We start from the raw sequence: 13,718 nt of genomic DNA, 5'->3' as shown, positions 1-13,718 counted from the left end.
TTCACATCTCCCAGGTCTACGTAACTGGACATCTCCGTTGTTCACATTTTGCGACCATTGTGTCGCTTTTTTCAATGTACAACACAACGACAAAATGGACATTAGACTATTCTGCTGGATGTGGTTATGGTACTCAATAACCTAATGACTTCATAGCACATCATTCCATACCAGTATGTAAATACTCCATAGCACATCATTCCATACCAGTATGGGGCAGTAGCTCTTTTGGCTGAGAGCGATGGCTTGTGGCCTACGGTGACTAATGTCTGCATTCAATCAATTGAAATCTATTCTGTAGGTCTTATGTCTGGCTCTGATGTGCTAGCCCATAAGCACAAGGAGTGAGTGTGTTTAGCTGTCTATTCCCCCGATTCGAAAGTGAACGAAAACATAACAAGACCATACAAGACGACCAAACGGTACATACTAATGCACTACACCATCACACCTGTAGACATCAACAGTCTCTAAAATCAGTTTATCAAATATTTGTTCTTTGTTGCATATGTTCTACACACAGAGTGACTAGAGCGTTAGTTTTTCCCTACGCCCCCTTCTTGTCTATTCTTTGTTTTTCTACTTCACTAAAGTCTTGCCACACATTGTATACTTTATTATGATTTTTATTTTTTATTTAATGACACCATCTACAATCTGTTTTTATTTTCACATCTCCCAGGTCTACGTAACTGGACAGCTCCGTTGGTCACTTTTTGCGACCATTGTGTTACATAAACAAACAAAAAGTAAATTCTCATTGTTCTTTTAACTGTTTTGTTAGGCTTCTAGTTTTTCTTTTAAGTTTTAATATTTAGTTTAATTTTTAATTTAGTATAACAGTTTGTTTTCTTTTTTTTTTTTTTTTTTTTTTTTTTTTTTATTCACCTCCTCAAGGCCAAGAAGGCCACTACAGATGAGGAGGCTACTTAATAGTGGTTATAATCCTCTCTCAACTCTATAACTCCGAAACACGAACCTTGATGAACAAGGTCGCTGCGTGGAGAAACAAGTTGAGCGCGGTACTACCAGGGACGTGGTGGGGATCGAACTTGGAACCTCTCGCCTATGAAGCCTTTACCACTACACCACTACCGCATTAAAACTTTATTTTGAACTTCTGAGTTTACTTTCGTTATAGAACTTTTTTACTCTAGAAAAAATTTGTGTTTACACAATTATTTTATTGTAACAAACGCATGAATTGGAATTTTTTTTTTTACATACTTCTTCTAAAACTATAGTGTTGAATGTAGTGGTTTGAGGGACCATACCCTTTTATAGTAGTAGCTGAAATGGTCACAACATTTTAAAATGTTTTTAACTATATAAATCTAAAAAATGGTGACAAGGTTGCTTTGCTGATAAGTTGAGAGCAGTATGACTAGGAATTTGGTAGAAATGAAGTAACAGTATGACCAGAAAAGCAGACTATAAGTATGTGTCATTTAGACTATTATAGTATATATAATATCTATAATAAATATAGATATAAAAATTGTATCACTATTGTAAATTTTATATTTGAAAATAGTTTAATAAAAACAAGAGAAATTGTTAAATGAACAATTTCTAAAAATTTGTATATACTTTCCATGGCAAAATTTTATAATAAAGAGTTTTTATTATTGCTAGATACAAATATGTGTTGTCAGATCTTGATTGAATTTGTAAGCGGCTTCTTTGTTTGAAGTTGTCAGATACCTCTTGATTGAAGTTGTTAGAGACTTCTTGTTTGAAGTTGTCTGTTACCTCTGAATTAATCTCTTAATTTAATTATTATAGTTTATAAGGAATAACAAACCTGGAAATAATTTATTATTTAACCAACAGCAAAAAAAGAAGCTTTAGCTATTATTTTGCAAATCTGTAATTAAAAAGTAAAAAGTAAAATTCACCAATTTCATAAACTTTATCGAAAATGCTTTAATAAGTTAATAAAAAATGTGTTTATTACAAAATTTTTATTACTGTTTATGGTATTAAAAATTTTATAATTTTCAATACTATAAATTTGATGCAGACCTTTTTCTAAAATTCAAATTGAGATTAAACTACAAGCTAATAACATGATGTAACTATATTTACATAACTACTCACATTATGTAAAGATTGACCATATTTACAGCTTTTTATTTAAAGACCAATTAATAGTCTCAAGTTTACTTTGTTATAATATTGGCCATATCAGCCTTGCTCAAAAACCATATGATGAAGTGTTTGTTCTTTCCTGTTTTCTATTGGTAAAATATCTTTTTCTCAGCACAAATGTGACAAATTTTGCATATGAAGTTATTAGTTAATAAGTGCTTTGGGATTTAACTTCATGAAGGTTACAAAAATTTTATTGTAAAGTATGTTAAGAAATTGAAGGTTAATTTAAATTAGAAGAATTATTAGGAAAATAATTATTGAATATGAAGTTGAATAAAACATTAAAGCAATTCTTTTTACAAACATTTTAATGTAATAGGCGCACTATTTCGTTTTTAGTTTTTACGTCGATTTATGAAACTGAAACGTATTTAAAGATTAATTTCAACCAAAATCTGATGCAGAACTTTTTCTAATATTCAAATTGAGATTAAACTACTAACTAATAACATGAAAACTTTATTGATGCAAAACTAATGTTAAAATAATTGCATCAGAATTAAAAAAGGAAAAATTTAGAAAATAATTGTAAATGATTTAAATTGCATCATAGTTGTTTAAGCTTTGACATATTTAGTAAATCTGTACCAATAATTTATTAAATTTTGAAAATTCTAATCACCTAATAAATCTAAAAATCTAATCAAGTCTTTTCATAAATAAATATTTCTAGAATTAGTTAAATGCTGCTTACCAATGACTTAATCCAATCTGTAATTAACATGGTTTTAATTTAACTTTAATCCAGCCTGAAATTAACATGGCTTTAATTTAGCTTGTGATTAATATGGTTTTAATTTAGCTTTAGTCCAGCTTGTAATTAACACGGTTTTAATTTAGGTTGTAATTAACATGGTTTTAATTTAGCTTTAATCCACCATGTAATTTTCACAATTATAATTAAGCTTGTAATTAACAAAAACTAAATTAAAACCATGTTAATTACAGGCTGGATTAAAGCTGAATTAAAACCATGTTAATTACAAGCTTAATTAAAACCATTAATTAAGCATGTAATTAACATGGTTTTAATTCAGCTTTAATCCAGCCTGTAATTAACATGGTTTTAATTTAAATTTTTTTGCAATTTCAAATAACATCCAGTTAAGGCCTAAAAGTATATTTTGTAAAAATTTCATTTTTTAAACAAAATTCTCGGTTCCAAACTTCGTCCTTTAATATTGGCTGGGGTTCAAGCAGTACCTCAATTTTATTTTTGAGTCTGGAGTACTAAAACATTGATTGCACTTCAAAGTTCTTATTCCATTTAACAAAAAATTATTTTTTATTGAAAACTAGTTACTTTTAATAATATTAAAATAAACAAAAATGAAATGAAAATAAAAATGAAAACCCACAGGTGAAAAAATCGTTGTCTGTTTTTAGAGATTTCCACCAATTGTAGGTCGTTTTGTACCATTTGCTGCTGTTGCTGCTGCAAATTGTGTGAACATTCCATTAATGAGGCAAAGGTATTAAATTATTTGTTTATGATAATACTTAAAAATTTTTTAAATTTAATATATTCCTGAGAGTTAAATTTAATTAAATTCAACTCTAAAGAATATATTAAAATTTTAAAAAATTTCAAATGTATTAGTACATTTAATTTAGAGAACTAATGCATGGTATCCCTGTGTTTGATGAAAATGGGAACCGGTTAGGAGAGTCTAAGGTTTGTTGTGTATGGTTTTTATATAAAATTGTTTGTTACTAAAGACTTTTAATTTTAATTTTCCTCATTCTCAGATTGCTGCACAAAATGCTGTACAAATGACAGTTGTTTCCAGGATTATTATGGCATTACCTGGAATGAGTAAGTTTTGTTTGTTTTAAATTTTTATTTTTTAAACCCATCATTACCTGACTGTACGATCAGATACATGCAGTTAGGTGATGATGGATTTAACAATCTTGCATCTTCAGTTAGGTATAGAAACTATCAATTCCTAACTCATATGTTAGCCACTTTTTTTACTGTATTCATGCTAAACGATAAACTGTAGTAACTATAATTGTTGATAATTGTCCAGCTTAAATTTTTCAACTGATATTGTTTCGATCTAACAAAACATTTCAGTAATTAACTACAAAGTTTTTAAAATGTTTATGTCTGATCTTGCATTAAAAAAAGATTTTTTATGTAGATAGTAGCTGTTAGCTTTATTTTAATTTGTTGTGACTGACATTGTTTTTTACCTTTTCAGTTTTCTTTAGGTAATCTACAAAGGTAAAATTTTCAAGCTTGTATAAATTTGCTTACAAAGTTGTAAAACTTCAAGTAAAAACTATGGAACTCAGCATATAATAACATTAATATGTGCTAAATACATATTAATGTATTTAGCACATATTAATGCCAACAAGGGCAAGCTTGAGGAAAACTAAAGTTTTGAACCTAAAAATTTCGCATCACCCTAATATATATATATATATATATATATATATATATATATATATATATATATATATATATATATATATATATATATATATTAGGGTGATGCGAAATTTTTAGGTTCAAAACTTTAGTTGTCCTCAAGCTTGCCCTTGTTCTATATGACAATAGTAATTATTTTCCGAAATTTGAATCAAATCGGATGATATTTAGGGGTTGCCATGTTTTGTCACATTTTGGAATGAGGTTAAAAAAGTAAAAAAAATAATTATTTTTTTAATTATTTATTATCAATTACTTATTATTATGTGGTGGATTGTGGATGTTTAATGTTAAACAAACAATAATATAGTACTATACTACTATGTAATTACACTAGGCAATAATAGATCAATCATTTTCATCATTCAACAGTCATCTTCATCAGGGTTGACTTTGATGCAACTGGAAATTTCTTCCGGTGAAGATCAATCAATCGAAGAAGAAACTGCTTTTGGTTTTCATCTTTTGTAACGCTTTTTTTGAAGGATGTTATAAGTGCTATGCCTCGTTCCGCGCAATCGTTAATGACCTTAATTTGATGAACCTTGTGCTTCGTTTCAAGATATGTTGAATCCATTTCCCACTCTGAAGATTCTTTCATTAAAAATGATTCAGCTTTTTCTTTGCCATTGTTCAAAATTAGAATAGTTCTGCGGTGCATTGTGTAACCAAGGAAGACAATGTACTGTGATAATTGAATGTGGCAGCATCAAGTCTTTTGAGAGATTTCTGCTTTGGCTTTTGTTTCAGGTTGTTTGCCATGTCTCTCTTTGTGTTGTTGTCGACACGGGAATCAAAGAAAGCCATTCCTATTAGATGTTCAGAAAAATACCACAGATGGCGATGAAAAGCTTTTGCTGCATTAATTGCAATTGTATGATTTGGATATTCTTGAATTCGTTGAAGAAGCTTGGCATCATTGAATGGTGCTCGTTCAGCTAACAAAGCTTTATTCCAAAACTGTCCGTATATAAATGCCACAAAAAGACTTATGCCTGCTATTCCTTTCTTATCCTTTGCAGTAATAACAAATTGATCCTGAAACAAATATATCTTCATACAATATATAGCTTTTGCCATCCAACATGCATTGTGTGTTGCACCTGGTGCCCGAAACTTTACATTCAACTCCAATGTTGCAGTTGATCCTCCAACAAAAATAAGGCACAGTTTCAAGAGTTCTAAGTAATCATCCCTGGGTTGTTGACCTTTAGTTGCTTCACCATAATACATTAACATTTCTTCACAGAGTTTGAGAAAAAAATCACAGTTATACAATTCTTCATTCCCTATAGTGAACACCTCCTTGTTGATTGCTGGCCATTGCTTTTGGAAACGGTTAAAAATTCCACTGCTTTCCTCCACTGCTTCCAAATGCAGTCATGAAAATGGTGGAAAGCATGACTTCAAAGACATGGTGTCTGCATGCTATCCATATAAGATTATGGTCAAGATTCTGCTCTATTATTGTGCAGGCACCAATGTTAAACCCAGTGTTGGATGAAGTAGTGTGAAAAACCAGTCCCTGAACAAGTTCTTCCAACTTCCAATCTTTAAGAGCCTTCATGCAAGCATCAGCCTGTTGCTCTCCTGTACCTCGATCAATCTTTGGAACGCCCATTTTTCCACCCCGCCACCAGTCACAAAGGTGGCAATTCTATCCACTTTTTTTGACCACCAGTGATATCAGTAAGAGCTTTCCATCCCAATGAAGAAGAAATGGATAATCAGGAGAGAAATCAACCTTGTCATCTGTACTCAGCGCTTCACGAACAGATCACCTTTCTCTGCGGATTGTGCTGTACGAAAATGATAAATCTTTTAGAGAGTGACCAAGAGCCTGAGCAACTGTTCCAACCACGAAGAGTGCACGGCGATCAGAAATATTAACACGATCAAGAGACGATACAACATTATTTGTTAGAACTTTCATCTTCTTTATGTTGAACCACTTGTGCTCAATGTGCTGGAAGCAAAAGGAGTCTAATATTCATCATCATCCGAGGAACTTGAGCTACTTTCACTCAAAATGTCAACTGCTGATGAAGAAGAAATGAGTTCTGTTTTTTCCATCAGTTCCGCTTTACTGCTTTGACGTCTCAATTCCATTTTAGTTTCTCGGACTCATTTCTGTGCCTCCCTAGCTGTTAAATTCCTATCAATTCCTGTCATGCTACAACTTAATGGATCTTCTTGCTGCTGATGTAAAAATGCTTTATCTTCATCGTTTTTCATAACTTCTGATGCATTTTTGGTTGATATCAAAAAGTTCTTCAAAGTCAGCATGGAAAAGTCCATCTTTCATTTGACAGCTGTCCAATTTTGATTGTAGGTGTTTTTTCAGCAACAGATATTCGTCATAAAGTTTTTTTAACTTTCTTTTTGCATTGTCAATTCTTTGAGTTGGAATTCTTCCTATTTCCCATATAACAAGAGCTGCTTCAATTGTTGTCAGAATAATTTTTTTCACTTCTTGTTTCTCTTCTATATGATGGAAGAGCAACCTCCGAAGAACATCCTCTCTTGAAGGAAGTCTGGCAGTCGACAGAGTTTGTGTAGGTTTACCAACAAGCCACACTATAGCAGAAGATCTAGTGGTTGCCATATTAATTTCTATTCAAAATATATTGTTATATATATATATATATATATATATATATATATATATATATATATATATATATATATATATATATATATATATGTATATATATATATAAATATATATGATATATATATGATATATATATATCTATATGATATATATATATATATGCTCTAAAGAGCTAGCGTCTCTTGTGCCATCTACTATAATTTATTCTCGTGTTACTCGTCATTCAATTAAATGTCATCCTTTTTCTGTGACTGTTCCTAAGTGCTCCAAAAACGCTTGTTCGTCTAGTTTTTTTCCTCGAATATCAGCTCTTTGGAATTCGCTTCCTTCATCTTGCTTTCCTGACTCATATAATTTGCAATCTTTTAAGTCGTCTGTCAATCGTTATCTTGCTCTACAATCCAATCCAACTTTAATTAGTGGCTGCTTGCAGCCATGTTGGAAGCGAAGATGTTTAAAAAAACAAGAAAAAAATATATATATATGTATATATATATATATATATGTATATATATATATATATATGTATATATATATATATATATATGATATATGATATATATATAAATATATATATATATATATATATATATATATATATATATATATATATATGATATATATATATATATGATATATATATATGATATATATATATATATGATATATATATATATATATGATATATATATTTATATATATATATATATATATATATATATATATATATATATATATATATATATATATATATATATATATATATGACTAGGCAACTCATTCTATTATCTCCTAATGATGGTACAGCTCTAAAACTCAGTTTTATGGTTCTGAGGCCGGCTGGTAGTCAGGTTTCCCGAACTCTGTGGTATCTCTCAGAGAGGCTGATTCCATCAACAGCTGTAAAATATCAAAGTATTAACAGTGCCATGTTGCGCATGGATGGTGTCCCTGTTTGTACTTTTGGTCTGGATAGCGGAGGCCACATTTGGAGCTATTTGTTATGGCTTAGGGTTTATTAGTAGTAATGAGACATTTGCTTGGGGTATTAAACAGTGTTCTGAGAACTATCTATGCTTTGAGTCAAGTTCTTCAATCTAATTTAAAATTGAATAAAGTACCAAAAACTATAAAACACAAAAAACCATTATCACCAAGTTCTCAAAACCTATCATTCACTAATATTCGTGGTCTTCGAAGTAACTTTTCTTCTATTGAGTCTTATCTCTTGCAAAGTTCACCAGACCTACTTGCTCTTTGTGAGACTAATTTGAGTTCGGCTGTCTCATCTTGTGATCTTAGTGTTGATGGTTATCTTCCTCTAATTCGTAAAGACTCCAATAGTCACATGCTTGGCCTAGGCATTTACATTCGTAAGAGTTCACCCATTTGTCGTGAAACTAGGTTTGAATCCACAGACTATTCTTTTATGTGCTTTCGTTTAGCACCACCTCACTCTATTGCCTTTCTCTTTGTTCTATCGCTCTCCTTCATCTCAATTTAGTTGTTGTCGGTGACTTTAATGCTCACCACTCTGAATGGCTTGGCTCTAATGTCAGTGACTCTGCAGGCATTAAAGCCCACAACTTTTGCCTTTCTCAATCCCTAACTTAAATAGTCAACTTTCCAACTCGCTTTCCAGACAACCCGAATCATTTAGCTTCACTACTTGACTTATGTCTTGTTCCTGATCCTAGTCAGTGCTCAGTTTCTCCACATTCACCCTTAGGTGCTTCTGATCACAGTTTGATCTCTCTAAAACTAATATCTCATTCTTCTTCATCACCTGAATCCCCCTATTATCGAACCTCTTACAACTACAGTAAAGCTGACTGGGATTCTTTCCGTGATTTTCTTCGTGATGGCCCTTGGGTAGAAATCTTTCGTCTTTCTGTCGACAAATGTGCTTCTTACATAACTTCTTGGATTCAGGCTGGCATGGAATCTTTTATTCCCTCTCGACGATTCCAGGTCAAGCCTCACTCTCCTCCATGGTTTTCTTCACACTGTGCTGCTGCGATTGCAAATTGAAACCGTTACTTCCATATTTATCAGCAAAACAATTCTCCAGAAAACAGACGTCTGTTTATTACTGCTAGAAACAATTGTAAAAAGGTTTTGTCTAACGCCAAAACCCGATATTCTCAGGTCATGAAATCTCGTATCTCATCTCAAAAATTAGGCTCTCGTGACTTCTGGAGAATCTTTAATAGTATCAATAATAAGGGCAAATCTATAATTCCACCTCTCTTGTATGGTTCAGACTTTGTCACCTCACCCAAAGACAAAGCTGAATTGTTTGCTAAAAACTTTTCATCAATATCATCTCTTGATTCCACTAGTTGCTTTATACCTGATATTGCCAACAAACAGGTTGATCCATTGCTTGACATTCATATCACTCCAGCATCTGTATCTAAAGTGATTTCCTGCCTAGACTCTTCTACAGCTTGTGGCCCGGACAACATACCTGTTATTGACTTGCAGAAGTGTTCTCCGGAGCTGTCGTCTATACTCTCAAAACTATTCAACAAGTGCTTATCAGAGTCTTGCTTTCCAGCCTGCTGGAAAGCGGCATCTGTTATCCCTATCTTCAAAAATTCTGGAGAGTGATCGGATTCGTCTAACTACCGTCCCATATGTCTTCTTCTTATCATAAGCAAGGTTTTTGAATCTTTAATTAACAAACACTTAATTTCTCATCTAGAATCTAATCACTTACTTTCCGACCATCAATACGGATTTCGATCTTCTTGTTCTACAGCTGATTTGCTAACAGTAATAACTGATAGGTTTTATTGTGCATTAGATAAAGGTGGAGAGGTTAAGGCCATCGCTCTTGACATTTCAAAAGCTTTTGATAAAGTTTGGCATGCTGGTCTTCTCCATAAGCTTTCTTCTTATGGTGTATCCGGCAACATTTTTAGGATTATTGAATCCTTCCGTTCCAATCGTAGTATAAAAGTTATCCTTTATGGACAGCACTTTTCTTCTTATTCTGTAACTTCAGGGGTTCCTCAAGGTTCTATCCTTGACCCTATACTCTTTTTAATTTACATTAACGATCTTCCAGATATTCTCTCATCTAAGGTGGCATTGTTTGCTGATGATACTACCATTTATTCTTGTCATGATAAAAAACCAACACCCTCTGATTGCTTGGAGGGGGCATTTGAGGTTGAAAAGGATCTCACTTCTGCTACAGCATGGGGCTCACAGTGGCTGGTGAACTTTAATTCAGATAAAACTCAACTTTTTTCAGCCAATCGTTATCGTTAAGATCTTCCTATATTTCTGAACTTCCTATTTAATCGTTAAGATCTTCCTATATTTCTGAACGGTGATGTACTCGATGAGTCACCTACTCTTCATCTTTTAGGATTAACTCTTACTTCCAATCTTTCTTGGAAACCATATATCAAATCAGTTGTTAAATTAGCATCTGCTAAGGTTGCATCTCTTTATCGAGCTCGTCACTTTCTTACTTCGGATTCTATTCTCTATCTCTATAAATCTCAAATTCGGCCTTGTATGGAATATTGTTGCCATATCTGGGGCGGATCCTTTAATGATGCCCTTTCTCTTTTAGACAAGGTGCAAAAAGGCGTTGTAAACATAGTTGGACCTGCTCTTGCAGCCAACCTCCAACCATTATCACATCGTCGTAAAGTTGCTTCTCTTTCTCTTTTCTACAAATACTATAATGGGCACTGCTCTAAAGAGCTAGCGTCTCTTGTGCCATCTACTATAATTTATTCTCGTGTTACTCGTCATTCAATTAAGTGTCATCCTTTTTCTGTGACTGTTCCTAAGTGCTCCAAAAATGCTTATTCGTCTAGTTTTTTTCCTCGAACATCAGCTCTTTGGAATTCGCTTCCTTCATCTTGCTTTCCTGACTCATATAATTTGCAATCTTTTAAGTCGTCTGTCAATCGTTATCTTGCTCTACAATCTTCATTTTTTCTTTTTCAGTAACTTCCAACTTTAATTAGTGGCTGCTTGCAGCCAAAGATGTTTAAAAAAAAAAAAAAAAAAATATATATATATATATATATATATATATATATATATATATATATATATATATATATATATATATATATATATATATATATATAAATAAAATAAAAAGACAAATTTGCAAAATTTGAGAGAATCACAAAACATTACCAATGGTTAATTTATCTTATAAAACATAGTAACCCCTTAAATTGCTTCCTTTAGTCTAATTTTTGGTACACATGATCCTAGGTGATAAAGGAACACAGCCAACCTTGAGGAGAATGCTTTTTGTGAATTTTTTTTTTTCTATTACAATCTGAATCACCCAAATATATATATATATATATATATATATATATATATATATATATATATATATATATATGTATATGTATATATATATATATATATATATATATATATATATATATATATATATATATATATATATATATATATATATATATATATATATGTATATATATATATATATATATATATATATATATATATATACATATATATATATATGGGCAATTCCACAGCGGAAAATAAAAAAGTAGTCAAATTTTATTCTCTTTTTTCATCAAATGAATATTGATGTAGACACCAAAAAAGTTTGTTTAAAATATACCTTTAGTACTAAAATTTATTTATTTAAGTCATTTTTATGCTGTTGCCTGATAAATCAGTATCATTGTAAAATGTTGTTTTACTCATGAATTTATTTGCATAAGCGGACTTAATTTAGCATGAAAATGGAGCTAACATGTTCAAATTGTTTGTGGTCAAATTTTATACTTTATAAAATATAAATATTTCAAGGAAATAACGAAAGAACTTTTGCTATTTTCATGTAAGTTAAGTTAACAAAACATGATAAAGTTTTGTTTTTTCTAATACTTAGTTTAAAAAGTTTTTTAATAATACATGGGAAAGAACATTAAATGATACGTTTTTACATTTAAAGTTTTGAAAAGCGATGCTTAGTTAAAGCACATTTTTATTTTAGATTTGTGTAACTACTTACACAAATCTAAAATAAAAACTGTAAAACTACTTACATTTACAACAGTTCTGACGCTTTTTCATTAACAAAATGAATTCTCTCTAAGTATTTCTTATTTCATTGCATTGGTTTGACAAGGTTGTAATGGAAACTTTTTATATTAGGAGACTTTAGAAAAAAAAATCAATTAATTTTTTTTAATGTTTAATTAAATTTATTCATATTATTGTTTTTTTATTTCTTTATATATTCTTATATTGGTTGACGTATAAATATGCATAAATAAATAAAAATAAGAATTATATAAATATTTTTATTTAGACAGTTATGTCTACTACTAATATTTCGGGTTATAATCTGTTTAGAAAGGATCGTCAATTTAGTCGTGGTGGTGGAGTATGTATTTATATACAAGAGAATATTAAATCCTTTGAAAAAAATGAACAATCTCTAATAAATGAAAATATTGAGCAAGTACGGTGTTTGATTGAACTTGGCAAAGAGAAAATTTTATGTGGTTGTATTTACCGGACAGGCTTTAGTAATATTGATAAGTGTGTCGACATGATAAAATCATTAAAGCAGGCATATGTACTCAAACAAAATAGCAAATGCTCTGGTATTTTAATATGTTGTGATTTTAACTATGCAAACATCAAGTGGAATGACAAAATTTTAGTGAAATTATAAATAAGAGCGACACAACAGCAAGTATGTTTATTGAGTTGTTACCTGCACCAAAGTGTTATCCATCCTAGTTTTCAAGTAAAGTTTGGTATAGATACTAACATTTTAAACCTCATATTAACTGATAATAGCAGCAGAGTTTATCGAGCACGGCTACTTTCCAAATCACAATTACTGTCACCGCGAAAGGAGTTGTTTGTCTCTGGAAGACGCATGGGCTAGTTTTTTAATCATAAGTCAGTTATAAATCCATGCATAGGTGTTTAATCCATCATGGTTTTGACTGGGCTGGCTTGGTGTAGTTAAGGGATAAATCTTTTACGCTGGTTACTAACAACACAAGACTCTACTGAACGACATAAACAGCACAGACTTACACATTACACCTATACACCCTTATGCACATATAGCCTTTTTACATCGTTTGCATGCTTTTTGTTCTTTGTTTGAACTCATTCTTATTTAGGTAATATTTACCTTTAATTCGGACCGTAGAGAAGATTTTACTTCTAAACAATATTTTTCCCCCTCCGTACATCGTTTTTATATCACGACTAATATTATTGCTTTATCACCCAAAATAATTTTTTTAACCACTCATTTGGCTTAAATTTATCTGGTCTTATTTTAGTATTTAGTTAATATTATTACAATATCTTTTAATATATGATTTATATGAGTTTCTTATATCCTTCACTACATGTTTAAATCTTTACATTTTTGCAGGCGATATATATATATATATGTTTTTTTCTACTTTCAAATACTACTTGATTTTTAGTTATGATTTTAAGTTGCGCGGGTTGTTTCAT

At 31.0% G+C, this 13,718-nt stretch overlaps 1 protein-coding gene across 1 annotated transcript in view; it reads left to right on the top strand.

The window, feature by feature from the left end:
• The window catches only part of LOC100209632 (sideroflexin-1), a 44,827-nt gene that overhangs the window by 15,940 nt on the left and 15,169 nt on the right, over positions 1-13,718 (top strand). Inside the window, exons 5-7 of the mRNA XM_065793739.1 lie at positions 3,541-3,626; positions 3,769-3,829; positions 3,904-3,970. Of these exons, the coding sequence (XP_065649811.1) occupies positions 3,541-3,626; positions 3,769-3,829; positions 3,904-3,970 (214 nt within the window). The remainder of the gene's footprint in view (positions 1-3,540; positions 3,627-3,768; positions 3,830-3,903; positions 3,971-13,718) is intronic.

The sequence above is a fragment of the Hydra vulgaris genome, chromosome 03 (assembly GCF_038396675.1).
Source record: "Hydra vulgaris chromosome 03, alternate assembly HydraT2T_AEP".
NCBI classification, from domain to species: Eukaryota; Metazoa; Cnidaria; class Hydrozoa; order Anthoathecata; family Hydridae; genus Hydra; species Hydra vulgaris.
This window is presented reverse-complemented; position numbering and strand designations above follow the sequence as displayed.